The 18,040-nt window shown below is 49.8% G+C and overlaps 2 protein-coding genes and 2 long non-coding RNA genes across 4 annotated transcripts; 1 reads left to right on the forward strand and 3 right to left on the reverse strand.

Annotated features, from left to right (window-relative positions):
- Positions 1-1,156: 1,156 nt before the first annotated feature.
- Positions 1,157-6,170, reverse strand: LOC123596839 (transmembrane domain-containing protein TMIGD3-like). The gene is made up of 5 exons (XM_045475112.1): positions 5,705-6,170; positions 4,067-4,136; positions 3,234-3,355; positions 2,662-2,723; positions 1,157-1,318 (listed from the first exon to the last, which is right to left on the reverse strand). The coding sequence occupies exons 1-5, from the start codon at positions 5,928-5,930 to the stop codon at positions 1,157-1,159; spliced, it is 642 nt and encodes a 213-aa protein (XP_045331068.1). The 5' UTR covers positions 5,931-6,170.
- Positions 6,171-7,557: 1,387 nt separating this feature from the next.
- On the forward strand, positions 7,558-9,856 carry LOC123598442. The gene is made up of 2 exons (XR_006712601.1): positions 7,558-7,684; positions 9,122-9,856. It is a non-coding gene; the product is annotated as an uncharacterized LOC123598442 (long non-coding RNA).
- Positions 8,962-11,164, reverse strand: LOC123598441. The gene is made up of 2 exons (XR_006712600.1): positions 10,789-11,164; positions 8,962-9,210 (listed from the first exon to the last, which is right to left on the reverse strand). It is a non-coding gene; the product is annotated as an uncharacterized LOC123598441 (long non-coding RNA).
- A 2,166-nt stretch (positions 11,165-13,330) lies between these two features.
- ADORA3 (adenosine A3 receptor) lies at positions 13,331-17,560 on the reverse strand. The gene is made up of 2 exons (XM_045478643.1): positions 16,672-17,560; positions 13,331-14,440 (listed from the first exon to the last, which is right to left on the reverse strand). The coding sequence occupies exons 1-2, from the start codon at positions 17,019-17,021 to the stop codon at positions 13,834-13,836; spliced, it is 957 nt and encodes a 318-aa protein (XP_045334599.1). The 5' UTR covers positions 17,022-17,560; the 3' UTR covers positions 13,331-13,833.
- Positions 17,561-18,040: the final 480 nt, after the last annotated feature.

Genomic DNA, 18,040 nt, shown 5'->3' on the forward strand with positions numbered 1-18,040 from the left:
CCTAAATATGCAGGGCACGTGCAGAATCGTGGCACGAGCCATTCTCCCTGCTCCCGCCCCACGCTGACCTCAGGACTGCTGATTACCCTGAGCGCTGACACTGGCCGGCACCCTACTGCAAGATACCAGAAGAGCGGGGTTTTTATGAGGGCAGCAGAGGCGGTGATGGGGAGCCCCTGGGAACCCCCTGAAATTGCAGGAAAAGACTTTATATGGGGAGAGAAGGCACAGACTGAGAGCTTAGGTAATTCTGCTGTTAATGACAGTATAGCTTCACTTGCACCCACGGCTGCCGATGCCTCGGTCTTGATTTGTGTTTCCTGGTTTGACCGAATATTTCACCCACCACACCTCGGCTTCTCACCGAGTGTCACAAGCAGCATCCGTTCAGTCTGGTGGCGGTTTCCCACAGAGGACCACCTTTTCACCAAGAAGATCTGAGAAATGCTGATTTCGCCTCATGGGGGTAGGACAGCGTGTAATACCAATGTAGAAGCAGATATTGCAATATCATAGTTTAAACTTTCCCAGAAATCCATTTCCAGTGATATCCCAGGAGACGTTAGTCATGCCTCAGAGTTTATTCAACACCAGTGAGGAGTTCATGGGCGAACCAATAAAACACAAGGGATCTCCTGATCCCCTGACCAAGATGCTGCCCTCTCTTCACCTGGCAGCTAGCTGAGGGTGTGGAAACTAAGATCTTGAGATATTGTCGACCGCGGCAACAGCCTTGCTCTGGCATGGCCTAGCACAGCTCCCGTGGCTAATACTGTTCTTACCTAGCTGCAAGCCAGCGCCGGCAACCTGGGGCGGGGGGGGGGCCCTTCGGAACACCTGAGAGATCACAATCCATCCCCAAGGTGTGGGCCGGTCGTCACGGTGACGATGGCAGCATCACTTTATTTATAAACTAAATGAAAGAGATCTTCAGTCATGTCTGTTCAGGACGAGCCATTTTCTTTGGAGCCAGGACACCAGGAGGAGGGCTTCAAAGAGTCGTCTACTTTGTGGGGAATAGACAAAGGAAATGGAGTTGAGATGTGTTGCCTACCTCTGCCGAGTGGTTTCTGCCACAGAAGTTGCAAACTCTCTCCTGGTGGCTTTACGGGGCCCAAACACCAAAGTATGTCTTCAGGGAAGAAATCAGCTGTCATTACTTCAAAGCCCATTGGTCAGTGAGTAGGGATGCTTGGCACATGGGGCCTGCATTCACCTCCCACCGAGCTTCGGTGATATAATGCAACCGGACCCCTTCAAAGCCCAGGAACATCAAAGCCAGAAGGGCCCTTGATTCCAGCTGCCATGTTTCAACTGGCTGAGTGTGAGGAAGCAGGCTGGGGCTGAAACAGGTTGCACCGCCCCTGGCTACAAGGGAAGGGGGTTGGATTCCGTTGCCTCAACTTCCACGACACCATGTGCTTCTCCCGTACCGTCCTTATGCTAGCTGACACATTTTTCATCTGTGTGATAGTTTGTCTTCCTCCCACTCTACCTTATAAGTGCCATGAAGACAGATGCTATGTCTTTCGCTCATCTTTGTATCCCCAGCATCTAGCACGGTCCTTGTGTTTGAAAGAATGAATGAATGTAGGAATTAAAAGCTCGTGGGGAGTATGAGAATGGAGTCCTCAATCGCTAGAGAAGAAAACAGGCCCAGAGAAACGACAAGTTACCCAAGATCATGCCTTAAGGCGGTGACGTTGTCTGTCTTAGCAAAAAACCTAGAATACAATTGGGTCCCGAAGGGAGCAGTCTTGGGTAGAACTGAGAAAGATGTTGCCTTGTCTATATTCTTCACCTCCATGGTTCCCAAAGCTCTAAGAGGACAAAACGGAGCCATGGCTTTGATTTCTTAGGGCTCCTGCTCCACCTGGGGCCACGTTATCACCGAGAGACTAGGAGACCTCACAGCCTTAACTGTGACTCTCAGATTCCCCTGGCGTTACCCTTGTGCTTCCGTAACAGGCGTTGCCACACGTGCACGTGTGTGCGTGTGCGCGCCTCTGTTTTCCGTCATTCTCTGAAATGTTTTTCTGCACTTCCACACCCACAGGAGGGGGGAGTCTATTTTGTACCTATGCCTACAGTCTCTCCACTGCCCAAGGTACTTCTGTGTCTTCTGAGCATAAACATAAAGAAAATTAAAATAAAGAAACCCTACTGGCCAAGCAGTGGCACTTGTATACGATGTTCTTTCTAGCCTGTGTCCACTTGAGGGGTTAGCAGAACCACCACATGGTTGCCTTAAGAATTTTGGTTTTTCTGGGGCGCCTGGGTGGCGCAGTCGGTTAAGCGTCCGACTTCAGCCAGGTCACGATCTCGCGGTCTGTGAGTTCGAGCCCCACGTCAGGCTCTGGGCTGATGGCTCAGAGCCTGGAGCCGGTTTCGATTCTGTGTCTCCCTCTCTCTCTGCCCCTCCCCGGTTCATGCTCTGTCTCTCTCTGTCCCAAAAGTAAATAAACGTTGAAAAAAAAAAAAAATTAAAAAAAAAAAAAAAAAAAAGAATTTTGGTTTTTCTGATGCTGCCCCAAAGGAAAGGTGCCCAGATCCACACAGTCCCTGCTGAACAAACTTCCTGTTCTTTGTCTAGGAAGGGAGATCCCTAAGTCAGGTGGCTGTGGGGCGCAGGGCCCAGGAAGAGCCAAGGAAGGAACTTACCAGAGGTGTGGGGATCACAGAAGGAGCTTGACTGGTTCTCTGGCTTCTAGCTGGGCCTTTACCTGTAATTGCCCAAGGGCAGAAGGAGACACAAAGTTTAAGGGCTGTTCCTCCCTTGGCTTAAGACTACAGTTGAGGCCATGGGCCTGTCCTCTTCTGCTCCTGACCCTTCTCAAGGAGACTTTTCTATGTCTGCTTACCCAGTGGCCCCAGAGGTCCTTTGGTAAGTCCCTCCAGATGAACAAAAAGTTTCAAAGAGTAAGGCTGCCTCCCAAAGTTTGCGTGCTGGGGGGCAGGTGGCCCTCGCACACACTGGGACCCGTGGTGTGACCATCTCAGGGCCTCCCTCCTCCCTAGTCTACACATACCTCCACTTACCAAGGCTACTGTGTCCTCTCTGTGACCTCTCATGGGGCTTTTGTCACCATGAAGCAGAATCTACCCCTGTCTATGGGGCTGACTGCATTGGCCTCCATGGGTCCAGGCAACAGATGAAGGGCACGTTCACTCATGTGAAAGCTGTTCCTTGGCCCTTTCATTTTCCTTAATCCCCACCCCCAGTGGCCACTTACCCCTTCTATTCCTCTGGCTTCTCCGCCTTTCGGACAAGTGACTAATTATAGAGATTATCCCCAAGCCTGTGATCAGTATGCAGATTATGAGAATGGACATCCCGGAAGGAATCACAGACAGACTTCATGTCGACTGAAAAGAAACCACCTTTCATTTCCGTGCTCAGGATCCCCATTCCTGGGATCTGTCCCTCTGCCCTGCCCCCACCCCACCTAGTCCCAGTAGCTCCTGGTCACCACGTCTCTTCAGAGTGCCCGTGTTCTCCAGCCCACGCCTGTTTGGCCCCGGGCTGGCGGTCTGACCAAGCAGGGCTGAGCCCTTGCCTCAGAAACTAACACGGACCCAGAGCAGGAGGATCCAGTGTTCAGACTGGATGGCCTCTTGAACAGGGGAGACATAAACTCCGGAGCTAGAAGTGGCTGCGACGAAACAGAAAAGGGCAGTGCAGAGAGAGAGAGAGAGAGAGAGAGGAAGCAAACACACACGAGAGCAGTGGATCAGAGACAAAGTCCCAAAGACATTCCGGACCATTGCTGAGGGTGCCATGTCTCACCCTTCATGCATGCAACACTGCTCTCCCCTTAGGGTAGATCCTCCTTTTCAATTAACATCATGAGAGGGTATTTTTGCTATTTACGTTCAAGAGTCCTAAACTAGATTTTTCTGAAAGAAACCACGTGGTCACATTGAAGCTACACAGTTCAGGTGGAGAACGAGAACCAACGACATGCGGCTAAAGAGCAGCAGGTGCAAATCAGTTGTCACGCTGTGTTATCCTCGCCTGCCTCCCCCCCAACCCCCCAACACCGGCCTGTCCTCCCCAAGGTCCGACTCACCTGGAGGGTTGGCCTTGTGCGCCACATTGGAAGCCCTGCAGCTCCGGTTCCTGTCGCCTGATAGGTCTGCAGCAGAAAGGACTGGTTGGGGGTCAAGTGAGGCCAGCCCCCAGGCCTGCCCTTTGCCTTCGGCATCTCTGCATCTCTGCCCGTCATTCAATCCCCAGAGAACGAGTGCTCTGGGCAACTCTGCTGGGTCTAGCAGAGGCACAGGGAGGAGCTGTATAAATGCGCCCTGCACAGGGCACAGGCTGGAGGGAACAGGTAGGAGCTGAAATCCAGCCCACCCTCTGCTGGCCAAGCCATATGCCCTGCCACTGGGCTCCAGGCACCTCGAGGAAGGGCCACCTTTCCAGAGGTGCACCAAAGCCCTGTGTGGACTAGATGTGGCCCATGGTTAGAGAGTCCCGGGCTGAAGGCTATGATACCTGAGGCACAAGAGGGCCAGTCCAATCCTTAAGGAACGGATCGATAGGTGGCATCATTGCCACACTGTGCTCGTGGCAGCCACTGAAACCCAATGGGGGAAGTTCTGCCATGGCCCACCCACACTGCCGTCTCTGGCAAATCTCGTTGGGGAGGGGCAGGGGTCTTTGTTTCACTGAAACTAAGGAGCACATTTAAGCGAGGCCTCTTTCATCCCGAGCCTAAAACAGTGCAGTAGAAACATTTTAGGAGTGAAGGATGCCACACATTCAATAAGATGCTTCCTAAACAAATTACTAGTTGGTCAAGTGTGAGCAAGATTCTCTAGTCCCAGGAGGCTTCCTATAGCTTCCCTTAAGTCCTCGGTTTGTTTTCCTACTGGCATTACGTTCTGGATTATGATAGAAAGGCATCCCTTCTAGAAATGGAAACACTGAGAAGCCACAGAAGGAAAAAGAGGAAGGCTGGTACTTTCCATAAGCTCTTTGCCTGAGCAGAGGCTTTCTGATTTAAAAAGAGGTTTTAAATCTTTAAAAAAAAGAGCATTGGACAGAAGAATTTAGGTGAGCATCTGGAGAGTTCTGTCTCAGCCCTGGCCCAAAGGAGCAGTTGACCGGCTTAGACAGGCCTCCTCCCACCACAGGCTCAAGTTCAATGTACACCCACCCAGTGGCCTCCCCGTGTAAACTGCACTCCTAACCAGTTTGGCCGTGATAGTTACGCCTGTGGATGATGAAACTAGTTAGCAGATGGTCTTTGAAGGTCCTCTTCCAGACACCTGGGTCATTTTTTACAGCTTCACTCACCTCTCAAGAAATGGATCTTCAAGATTCTAGACCTACTAGGTTGGCCACAGAGCACAGACGTGTAATGAGAACTCCTGAGCCTTTCCTGGCCAGCAACACAAAGCTCTCCCACCTGTTAGTCCCCGTGAGCCTCTCCAAATGCCGTGAGCCAGATCGCTGCGAGGGAAGGGAGGTTCCAAGAGCACCCCTGCACCCACCCACCCTCTTCTTCCCCAAATTCCAAGTTAATCCCCGGCACCATCAGCAACGACCCTACCTTGGAGAGAAGGAGATACCAGGGTACCCCAAGGAACCTAAGGGGGGCCTGACCTGGTGCTCACTGGCCTCAGCGAGTATGTACCACACCAACAAACATGCACAACTGCGGGTTACCCCTGACTAGACCCCTGACAGGGTCCCTACCTTTCCCAGACCAAAAATCACTGGCGAGGCCTCCTCTGTCGTCAGTCACAACCAGCTCTGTAAAATCCAAGTCGTCCCTGGCAAAGTCCCACTGGATGCCACACGGGTACCAGCCTATATCCTCCTTGGTCAGGCAGGACAGAGTGATGATGAGCTTGCTTCCTGTGTCCCTCAGGGCATGACACACATGCACACACACACACACACACACACATACACACACCATCGTCCTTTTAAATATGTTGCAGCTCCCGCCGCACTGGAGCAAAATCAGTTTAAGCACTGGAGGCTGATTTTTTATTTTGCTTATTCTGGGTTAGCAACTGCTTTGGGCAGAAAGAGGTCCCGCTAAAACTCACACATTGAAGTGTTCACTCTAGTACCTCAGAATGTGACGGATTGAGCCTTTAAGGAGGTAATTAAGTTAAAAGGGGGTCATTAAGAATGGCCCCTAATGCAACCTGACTGGTGTCCTTATGAAAAAGGAGTGTAGGGGGCGCCTGAGTGGCTCAGTCAGTTGAGCATCCGACTTCGGCTCAGGTCATGATCTCACGGTTCGTGAGTTCAAGTCCCACTATCAGCAAAGTTGTGTGCTGATGGCTCAGAGCCTCGAGCCTGCTTCAGGTTCTGTGTCTCCCTCTGTCTCTGCCCCTCCCTGCTTGCGCACTCTGTCTTTCTCTCTCTCTCTCTCTCAAAAATAAATAAAACATTAAAAAATTTAAAAAAAGAAAAAGAAAAAGGAGTTTAGGACACAGACAACAGGTCGAGGGAAAGTCCTGTGAGGACACAGTGAGAAGGCAGCCCTCTGCAAGCCAAGGAGAGAGGTCTCAGCAGAAGGCAAACCCGCCCACACCTTGATCTTGGACTATCCAGCCTCTGGAAATGTGAAGAAATCAACCTCTGTGGTTTCGGCCAGCCAGTCTGTGGCGTTTGTTACGGCGGGCCTAGCAAGCTAATGTAGCAACCTTGGAGAAGTCCTGTCCCCTGGCCTGAGGCCGGAGGATCAAGAAATTAGGAGGCCTCTCCCCATTGCTTGTTGGGGGGCTGGAAGAGCCCGAGGATCACTGTTAGCAGATCCCCTGTGTCCATGCCACTGTGGACCCCTCAGGAAGAAACCGAGAAGGTGTGGAGGCTTCTGCGGGCTGCAGAGGGCTGGGAACAGAGGGAGTCACGTTCTGTTCTTAGGAGCCGAGAGCTTCCTATTCCCTCCGGACAAGACCTGCGCGGGCAGCCCCATCATCTCAGCGTGTTGTGTAGTGAGGAAGTCATGTACTCCGTGTCCCCCTAGAAGGTGGCTGGGGAAGGACCTGAATGAGGAGCAGAGATGGGAGCAGCAGGCATCTCTCAGCTAGGTCCCCTCAGATGCCGCCAACAACCAGCCCGCATGGCAGGCTCACGTCGCTGATGTCAACTGATGTGACTTGATATCTTGTTTTCCTATCAACCCCACAAGGAAGATGGGGTGATGCTCAGCTTACAGGGCTGGACCCTGACCCAGGGAGAGGCACAACAGCCGTCAAGGTCAGCACGCCGGGGGGTGGGGTGGGGGGCAGCAGAGCCAGGACTGGTCCCCCGAGTCCCACCTTCAGGCTCAGGCACCGGCAGACAGTGGAAAGTCCCAGTCTCGTCCATGTGCTCAAACACTTTGACGAAGAGAAGGGGGAGGGAAGGGGACCTTACACTGAAAGGGAGAGTACAGAGCCCCACATTTTCGCTGAGGCTTTCAAATTCCTCACAACCCTCTTAGCAGAGCAAAGAGCAAGGATGAATTTGGACAGGATCTCTTTTCTCCTTTTATTTTCCCATCCCACTTCTTGGGTGGTTCGAGCCACTAAGCAGGAGGGGAGAAGGAAATGCAAGGTGTCTGGGAAGTTTGGAGGCTACAGATGTTCTTTCCCCATATCTTACCTGAAAAGACAGTCAAGAAAAGCAGAATGAAGAGCCCCATGACTGGAAGGAAGTGAACCTTCACCTGGAATGGTAAGATACGCCCCAGGGTTTCAGGAATCCTGGATCTGTTTAAAGAAAACAGATATCTTTGAGCTTAAGCTGGTTTGATCCTGTTTGAAGAGACCAGGGCAAAATGACCAGTCAATCCAAGCAGTGCTACTATGTATAGCTATCCAGGTTGTGTACTGCACAAGGGTACCTCATCAGAGGGATGCCGTTCGTGGACATAAACTTACTTTTATAACAATATGGGCAACTGAAAAAAATTGTGGGCTTCTGGCACTCCCAAAACAGCAATGGAGAGTCCCCTCCTGGATAAATCCACCCTGCTACAACAAAGCCTTATACACATGCAGACCAGCACAGGCACACACATCAGCACGGACACACATTCAGGTGTCCAACTGTGCCCTGTCCCGCCAGTGGACTGGGTTATTGCCAGAGGATGACACGCTCAGAGGCACGTTCTCGTCTAGTTGAGAGGAAGACCAGTAAGGAAATTACCTCCCCTGACTCCCGCGTGGACCATGAAGCCTCACCCAGGGAGCGGGGTCAGGGGCAATGCACGAAGCTGTTATGAGCTGTGCCTGGTGTCTGGAGCATGGAGTGGTGTCGGTGTGAGTGTCTGAGTATCGGCAGGCAGGGCTGCAGCCTCCAGAACTCTTGAGAGCTTGCCAGGCAGAGCTGAGGCAAACCAAGGGTATCTGTCCGTGCAGAGGTAGAAGCTTCTCTTGGTTCTTTTTGGGACTCCTGGTCTGACCACTGATTTTGATTTTTATTTATTTTTGAGCGAGCGAGCGAGAGAGAGAGCACACACGTGCACTCGAGGCGGAGTGGCAGACAGAGGGATACCAAGGATCTGAAGCGGGCTCTGTGCTGGCAGTGGAGAGCCTGACACAGGGCTCGAACCCATGATCTACGAGATCATGACCTGAGCTGAAGTCAGAGGCGTAACTGACGGAGCCATCCAGGTGCCCCCTGACCAACGACTTTTAGGGTTTGAATTGTGGAACCGCCTCCCAGGTGAATTTAGACCGAGCACTACTTATCACACCCCGGAGCCAACACCTCCCATCAATGGCCAGAGGTGGATGAGCGTCCAGGGTGTTCAATCATGTCCTCTTGTGAGGCAGGGGGACCTCTCTCTCATCCACACGAAGTCAGCATGTCGGCCAGCTCTAGGCCGAGTTTCACCTGCACCATGTTGGTTGTGTTACCCATATTGCCTCATTTACTCCTCATCAAACCTCTACGAGTTCAACACATGAACCGCAAGGTGGAGGAAAAAAAAAAAAAAAGGAAGAAAGGAAGGAGGAATCTATAGTTTAAAAGGGGCTTAAGAGAAATAATGACAAATTACAATATAGGGAACTTATTTGGATCCTGATTGAAGCAAACAGTTGAGAAAAGTCTAGACAGTGGCTCCATAGTTGATGATGCTAAGAAATTATGGTTACGTTGTTTCAGAGGGGATCCTGACATCGTCAAGAACCAGCCTCTCCGATGGCTCCCGGCATTCATGCTGTTGTTCCCTCTTCAACCGAATCAGGGCTGGCCTGTGTGATCAAGAAAACCAATGAAAATTAGATAGCAATTGATAATTTGTGTGGTCATATTTTTTAAAATCAGTATTATTTCTGAGAAAGCTGCGTGCAAATCGTGCACTGGGAATGGCTCGGAGAAAGTGCCGTGAAACCAAAGAAAAGCACCAACAGAAGGAGAAATGGATTGTGCCCAGACGTCAGTGAAGTGCGCAAGTCATGAAAAGGTGACGTTCTAAAGCAAATGAGAGGCCCGGAGTTATAGAGAATGGACGGATGTGTCTTATCAGTATCCTGACTCCCAGGTGGTGCAGTTAGTTCTCCTGGTGCCTCATAAGGGCAGAATTAATTTTTGCTCCTTAGATGGGCAAACTAAGAAGATGAATGGGTAAGAAGCAGAAGCCCACTGATCATTTAAAAACTACCTTTTACAAATAAAACCTGAAATGTTTGCAGAGGAAATTAATTGATGTCCCCAAATTTCAAGATAGTCAGGGTAGGGCAAGCAGGTGGGTAGGGGCATAGAGGGAACAAGATTGGCTGTAAGTGGACCATTATTAAAGCAGCATAATAGATATCGGAGGGGTCATTTTTCTGGTCTCTCCACTTTTGTGTGCCTGAAGTGTTCCATAATAAAAAGTAAAACAAACAAACAAACAAACAAACCAACTCTGACACAGATATTACAAGGTTCAGTTTTAGGAAACTGCCTCAAGTTCACATGCCCAAGTACAGCCATGATAATCTGATGCTAAATCTGGAGGAAAACACACACACACACACACACACACACAGAGTTCTTTCCATCACACTCTTCTTCTTCCTCAACAGTAACAACACTGCAAAATTATAGATACTTTACGTTTTACAAGGGGACGTGACCTACACATATCACCTGAGTGGTCAGGGCAAGAGGCAGCCTGTTTTCCCATTCCCACCACACCCGGCGTGGCATCAAAGGGCAGAGTTTCTCTAGAAAATACGCATCTGGTTGTAAGAAACTGAATACACCAGCGGGCAATGGCCAGATCACATATGACAATAGACATCTGGACAGAATTTCTGGCCAGGGAAACCAGCATCTTATCTACAGTAACTGGCCGGGGAAGCCGGCCCGCCAGAAGTCCAGTTGGTAGGAAGTCAGACCGTAATCTCTAGCAGAAGTCCAGAACGCCAATCGATAATCCCCGTGACCATCAACCCCAAATGGCCAGGGATAACTGACAGCTTCCCAAATTCTTGTCCTGCTTCCAACTTGGGACCAACCAGAGAAAGCCAAATATGCTCTCCTAACCAATCCCACAGGATGCCCACTGCTACTTAGCCCGCCCACAGCTTCCCCGGGGCCAGCAGCCTCTAGGCAGGGCACAACTAAAGCCTCCCAGTTTCCCCTGTAGAGCCTGCCCCCCTCCTCTGCACGCCTTTAAGTCTCTGCCGAAATCCAAGTAGCAGTGACTGACTCCCTGGCTACTGCAAGCTTGGGATAGCTTTTGCCTGTTCCCATCTGGTCCTAGCTTATTTCCACAGTTGACTTAATAATAATAATAATAATAATAATAAATGGGTTAATAAACCCAGCTACTCAGCGCCTACCTTCATTCCAACGAATTCATATGGAGGAGGAGGAAGCAAACTTTGGTCTCGTCTGGGTAGTCTTTTTTTCCTTATTCCTTGTGAACAAAAGCCCAACAGCCACCCTCAACTGTTCAGCTGAAGGGAGCTAGCCGGGAGACAGCCTGGAGGAAGCGCCGGTGACACTAATCTCTAAACCTGAAACCAGGGTGGAGCTCACCACTTCTACCCGAGCCCCTCACCAGGGATTCTTAGTTCATCTTTTCTGAGTCCTCTCGAACAGGCATTCTCATTTTAAGGGCTTCTTCTGGGCTGGTGGAACATCTTAGCTCAGGACATTCCCATTTCACTGAAACAAAGCAAAACAAAACATAAAAAAAAAAGCAACTCCTGGGGCGCCTGGGTGGCCCGGTCGGTTAAGCATCCGACTTAGCTCAGGTCATGATCTCGAGGTTCGTGAGTTTGAGCCCCACATCGGGGTCTGTGCTGACAGCTCAGAGTCTAGAGCCTGCTTTGGATTCTGTCTTCCTCTCTCTCTCTCTCTCTCTCTCTCTGCCCCTCCCCCACTTGTGCTCGAGCCCTCTCTCTCTCTCTGGCTTTCAAAAATAAATAAACATAGAAAAATTATTTTAAAAAAATTGAACTCCCTGCAAACCCTCAGTGGATCTGCTAAGCAGTGGACTTCAGAGCGGGGGAGTGGGGAGGAGGAGAAAGGGAGAAGAAAGAAGAAAAGTTTGTTTTTTCTGAAACTCAGAAAACTCATCTTCCCACAGCGATGACCCAGGACAGATTGCTGCTTTGTTTTGAGGGAAGTAGTCCCCTTAAATGAAGTTTCTTTCTTTTTTTTTTTTTAATTTTTTTTTAACATTTTATTTATTTTTGAGACAGGGAGAGACAGAGCATGAACGGGGAGGGTCAGAGAGAGGGAGACACAGAATCTGAAACAGGCTCCAGGCTCTGAGCTGTCAGCACAGAGCCTGACGCGGGGCTCGAACTCACGGACCGCGAGATCATGACCTGAGCCGAAGCCGGCCACTTAACCGACTGAGCCACCCAGGCACCCCTCAAGTTTCAAAAACAGTAGGTGTGAAGTGTTGCTACTACAATGTTACAGATTGTTTGTAAATTAGGAAGCACCTGTGTCTGGGACTGAAAACTGATCAGCCCTTCCCTCAAGGGTCCGACGGGGCGGAGGTGGTTTCTGGCCAGCAGAATGCAACAGGGTCACCAGAAAATCCCACAGTAAACCCGGGGCCTCATCCTGGAGGGGCGTTTTAACTCAGCACAAAAACTAATTCAGGGGGCAAAGCCTTAAATCAAACAAGGGGACGCCATTTAGGGGGAAATTTGGTGGAAGTTTTGGGGCTGGCGCTTGGATTTTTAAAGAAAATAGATCCCCAAATGTTGAAGGGGAGGCTGCTGGGCTGAAGGTAGCCTCCCACACTTCCGGGGACAGTGGCGCCGCGGTCCAGCCATTTGCCTTTAAGATAGATTGTGAGCGGTGCAGGGAAGTGGGTGGGTGGGTGACCAGCTCAGTTTGGGGCTAGTAGGAAAGTAGACGGAAGTTTTTCAACTTCCCAGACAGTGTTCTTCTTCCTGGGGTGATAGGGGGAGACAAGCGGGGACCTTTACTGAAATGAAATGTTAACTAGATAAATATGGTTATCGTGCCCTGGCCCAAGATTGCGGTCGGGATAAACTTACAGAATCGGCTAAGAACTAATAATAATGATGATAATAATAAACCATTTTCAGTATACTTATTCTCTTGGAAGTGGTTTATTGAAATCCCATCTTGCTGCTCTCATCAAGTTTATATATTCATTGTCTGGGGAAAGTCCACAGCTGCAAGTGTGCACGGACCACACCAGAGATGTGCCCTTGAATCTCCAGAGCCACGCTCAGTGTTTGAAAGGTGTGGCTGGAACTCTGTCCCCGCCTGGCGTACCTGAGTACGGCCGTGCTCAAGCATTCAAGCTGTAGTTTGTATCCATGTGTCTGCTGATTGTACCTTAGATGAACTTGAAAGTTTGGACTTTGGAGAAGTTACAAGCCCCTCTTCGTGTCTGAGAATAGGTGGAGAGGAGCTTGGGATCTCCCAGAAGGCAGGGCTGAGTTTCAATCCTGGCTCTACTACTTGTTAACTGTTTGACTATAGACAAGTTATTTAACCTCTCTGTTCTTCCATTTTCTTCTGCACAGTTTAGATTATAGTAATGGTGGGACCTACCCCAGAGGGAGTCCGGACAAATGTATGCAAAGTACGTAGTGCATAGAAAGTGCTCAGCAAAGAATAGCTATCCTGTCTCTCTCTCTCTCTCTCTCTCTCTCTCTCTCTCTCTTTTTGCCTCTTTTGACCCTTCTCTAACAATTGATGAATGGTTCATAAAGTTGGCAAATGCTCCAATCAGCCCAGGAAAAAGGAACAGGGTATTCTAGGCAAGAAGTGAGGGCCCCAGAGTCCAAACAGGTGAACATGGCAAGCAGGTTGAGCGCCATGAGCAGCCAGCTGGGGTCTGCAACCCCAAGTGACCCTGACCCCCAGCAGAGAGCTACACAACAGTTAGCCGTCATCTTTTATTTACTCAAATACATTTACTCAAATACTGGTGAATTCAGCAGTTTAAATCCCCGTTTGTTAAACTCTGCTCCCACCATCTCCCTGGCATCTGATGGTGTAGGTGTCTCTGCTTGGTTCCACGACAGAAAGGAACTGAGTCACCACCACACACATCCAGATCGGGACCTTTCATCAGTAAGTCAACAAAGCATCCTTCAGATACCTTGACTTCTCCTCCTTCCCAAACAGGAGGCAGTAGTAACAGTAGAACGCTTTCTTCAAGTCAGTCGTCCAGAACATAGAATCAAAGAAAGACAAGGAAAAAATTGGATAATAGAAAGGGGGTGTTAGGGGAGGTACCACTGGGGGCAGCCAGTCAAATGCTCCCCACTCAGTAGAAGGAATTAAGGACATGAAAGCCTTTGGCTCAGATGGGTGGTTCTTCAAGTGTTTACTGATGCCGAATCCGAAGGTCAATGGGGTGAAGAGGGGTCTTTCACGGATAACTACTCAGAAGTCTGATCAGTGCTTGGGTCCAAGGAATCAGAGGACTGGCAGATCATACAGGTTTTGAAGATCAAAACATAGGTTTCCTTGAACTTCTTTATTTTGTAAGCATAGACAATAGGGTTCATCATGGAGTTAGCATGGGAGAGCAAAATGCCCAAGTAAAGTATAATTTGCGGCACCTCACCATGGAAGTAGGTGATACAGTTGATGATGGATAAAGGCAGCCAGGACAAAGCAAACAGGAAGAGAACCAGAAACAGAGACTTGGCCGTCTTGAACTCCCGTCCGTAAAACGTGCCTGTCTCTTTGGAGCTCGAGAAGCTCTGATTGAGTTTGTTCCGAATGACATAGAATATGTCAAGATAGATGGCGCACATAATAACCAGGGGGATTAAAATCCACGTGAAGAAGCTGAAGTAGACCATGTAGTCCATCGTCATGACAGAACGGAACTGGCATGAAAGGGAGGTGACATTTCTGTAGTCCTCGGAGGTCAGTTTCATGTTCCAGCCAAACATGGGGGTCAGTCCCACCAGGAATGACACCAGCCAGCAAAGGCCCAGGGCCAACCAGATTCTTCTTTGAGTGGTGATCCTCCTGTATCTGTTTGAATGGAAGAGAATGGGTGAGTTCACGGTAGGAATTGCTAACGGAGTGGGGGAGGGGAAGATGAGGCTGGAGAGTGCTGGCATTCCTGCAAATTTCTCCAGGGACTTCTTTTTTGTTTTTTGTTTTTTTCAAGAAATACCACGGGGCGCCTGGGTGGCTCAGTCGGTTAAGCGTCCGACTTCGGCTCAGGTCATGATCTCATGGTCTGTGGGTTCGAGCCCCACGTCGGGCTCTGTGCTGACAGCTCAGAGCCTGAAGCCTGTTTCAGGTTCTGTGTCTCCCTCTTTCTCTGACCCTCCCTGTTCATGCTCTCTCTCTGTCTCAAAAATAAATAATAAAATGTTTAAAAAAATTAAAAAAAAAAGAAATACCATCTAGAATGGATTAGAAATATGTTGCCACACTCGCAGCTCAAGAACTCTTTGATTCCTGGGAGGATAAGAGTTTTCTAAGTCTCCTGGCATCGCCTACTTGGTGAGAAATTATCTCCTCAAAGCGCGTTTCCGGCCATGTTTTGTTTGGTCCAGGAATTACACTTTGCCTCTCCCACACTCCCCCCCATCCGTGCCTGCCCCTGCTTCTCTCTTTGCAATGGCATCCACACTTGGTGTTTGAGTCACATGGGTCTGTGGAGTTGTGGAGTTCAGGTTCAAGTGCTTCCAGGACCTAAAACGACTCATCCAACAAGAGTCACCATCTCTCCTTCCAGCATCCTTCCTGACAACATTCCACACAGACTATGAGAAGGAAACTGATTGTGTTAAGCACTGACTGTGTCCTCAGGAGACTTTAGCTCAATTAAATTTCACAACAGGGGCACCTGGGTGGCTTAGTCAGTTAAGCGTCCGACTTTGGCTAAGGTCATGATCTCAACAGTTCGTGGGTTAGAGCCCCGCGTCGGACTGTGCTGACAGCTCGGAGCCTGGAGCCTGCTTCGGATTCTGTGTCTCCCTCTCTCTCTGACCCTTCCCCCACTTGTGCTTTGTGTCTCTCTCAAAGATAAATAAACATTAAAAAAATAAAATGAAAAAAACCTCACAACAAATAAAAGCTATCTCTATGATAATGTCCATTTCATTGCTGGTGACGGGTGAGGATAACAGTCGTTTGAACTACCATTGATCGAGCACGGACTGGGCAGGCATTTCGTTTTTTTAGAAAGATATATTTTTTTTAAGTTTATTTATTTTGAGAGAGAAAGAGTGCAAGCGAAGGAGGAGCAGAGAGAGAGGGAGACAGAGAATCCCAAGCCGGCTCCGCATCTGGCAGCACAGAGCCTGATGGGGGCTCTGACTCACAAACTGTGAGATCATGACCTGAGACAAAACCAAGAGTCAGATGCTTAACCGACTGAGCCACCCAGGGCACCCTGACCTATGGGATTTCATGAGGAAGTTGTAGTCACTGTCCCCACTTTATAGGTGAAAACAAGAAACGGGCAAGTAACCTGCACGAGCTGAAAGCGGCAGAGGTAAAAATGGAAACGAGGTAAGTCTGAGTTCAGAGTTCCAAAGTTAACCACCGTGGAAAGACGAGGAACCAAAGCTGAGAAAGTTAAACAACTTGCCCCAGCTCAGAGCTCAAGATCTGGGCTTTGACCCCTGGCTTGTTTGCAGATTTGCAGGTTTCTCCCCACGTCTCTTCCCCAAGACCAGACAGGAGGAATATGAGACAATTGCTATTCAGGACTCTTGGGGAATGAGATGTCTCCACTGGTGGGCCTATTCTATTCACATGGTCACAGGAAAGGTTGTTACTGCTTTCTGCAGTGGAGAACGTTTTGATCCCCGTCTCTACATGGAAGAGGAAGCAAAGTTAAAGTAACTTTAAAATAACCTACATCTGCAAAGAACAGAACCATCCATTTATCCCCGCCTATTCTTTTCTGTTCGCTCCTTATTTTATCTGGTAGGTTTCCAACATTTCTAAAACTCAAGAACAGTTTTTACTAATTAAAGACGCATCAAGCTTTCATCATCCTTAGCTGGCCCGGGGGCCCGAGCATACACGCCCACAGTCAGTGGAGAAAGATCGAGCATTCCTCTCTGTTCCAGAGTCCCAGCTCAGCGTCGTTAAGCCCCTCACACATCAAATGGTGCAAAGAAATGTAGTGCCCTCTTTCAAGTTCAGAGGCCAGTCTGGATTTGTTTTCACTGACAACTCGTCTGGGATCTGAATTTTGTAGCCCCATGTCCCAGGCGCCTCCATCACACCTCCCCTCTTACCTGACTGTGAGCTTGACCCGCAGGTATCGGTCCACAGCAATGGCTAGCAAGGACATGATGGAGGCATGGGTGAAGATCAGCAGTAGGCAGGTCATGAAGAGGCAGTTATAAAAGTGGATTGTGATACCCAGGCTGATGACAATGGCCAAAGGCATGACCAGCACCCCAACGGCAATGTCAGCCAGGGCCAGGGAGACGATGAAATAGAAGGTGGTGGTCTGCAGGCTGGGGTTCAGCTTGACCACCCAGATGACCAGCACATTGCCCACTATGGCACAGAGCCCGATGAGAATCTCCACGGTGATGTAGGTCACGTTGGCCAACAACAGGGCAGTGCTGTTGACAGCCATCTTGCTCTCGCCAAGGAGCCTCCCTAGTAGCAGGCGTGCTGACGGGATCCGTGCAGCCCGGTGAGTCGAGCTCTTGCCAGGCACCTCACTTGAGGTTCAGGGGCAGCAGCAGCAGTCTGAAACTCACAACTCGCTCATTCCTTCTCTTCTCCGATGGGACACTCCCTTGGAGACGCCCCCACCTTTTCTTAGAGAGAGCCCATCTAGGGGCAATCACTTCTTGCCTCTTTGTGGGCCACACATCCCTGGGCTCCCGGAAGCGTGGAGGACAGTTCTCTGTGGGCTGAATCTGAAAGTGCTGCGGCTCTTAGTTCCCCAGACAGACACGCTCAAGACCTCTGCCTCCTGCCCCCAGGGGGCCACTTGAGCTCCATCGAGATAAGCAGCCCTCTTCAGGGGTGTTTCAGGAAGTAAGATGGGCCAAGAGGAAGCAGAGACCAGGGACGTTCAGCCAGAAGATAGAAAGAGAAGAGGAGGGGTGTGAATGGCTGGGAGAAGGCTCTGAATTCATTCACTGGGGGACCGGATAGGAGTGTAGTGCCGGGTGGGAGAGCAGTGGAAACACAGACTCTTCTATTCTGGCTTTCTGCTGACTTAGCAGAAAGATCCCGTGACAAGGAAGCAAACGAGAGCCACAGGGGAACAAGAAATAGATTGTGGTGGCAGCCTTAGCCAGAATTTATTGTTTTGGGTTTTTATTAGCGTATGCTATAGACTGACTGTTTGTGTCCCTGCAAAATGTATATGTTGAGATCTGATCTTCAAAGTGATGGTATTAGGAGGTGGGGTCTTTAGGAGGTGCCTAGGTCTTGGGGATAGAGCCCTCAGGCATGGGATCAGTGTCTTATAAGAGACACCCCAAAGAGCTCCTTCACTCCCTCTGCCATTCATGAACCAGGAAGCTAGCTCTCGCCGGACACCAAATCTGCCGGTGTCTTGATCTTGAACCTCCCAGCCTCCAGAGCAGAATTTCTATGGCTTATAAGCCACCCAGTCTGCAGTATTCTGTTACAGTAGCT

Source organism: Leopardus geoffroyi, chromosome C1 (assembly GCF_018350155.1).
Source record: "Leopardus geoffroyi isolate Oge1 chromosome C1, O.geoffroyi_Oge1_pat1.0, whole genome shotgun sequence".
NCBI lineage: Eukaryota > Metazoa > Chordata > Mammalia > Carnivora > Felidae > Leopardus > Leopardus geoffroyi.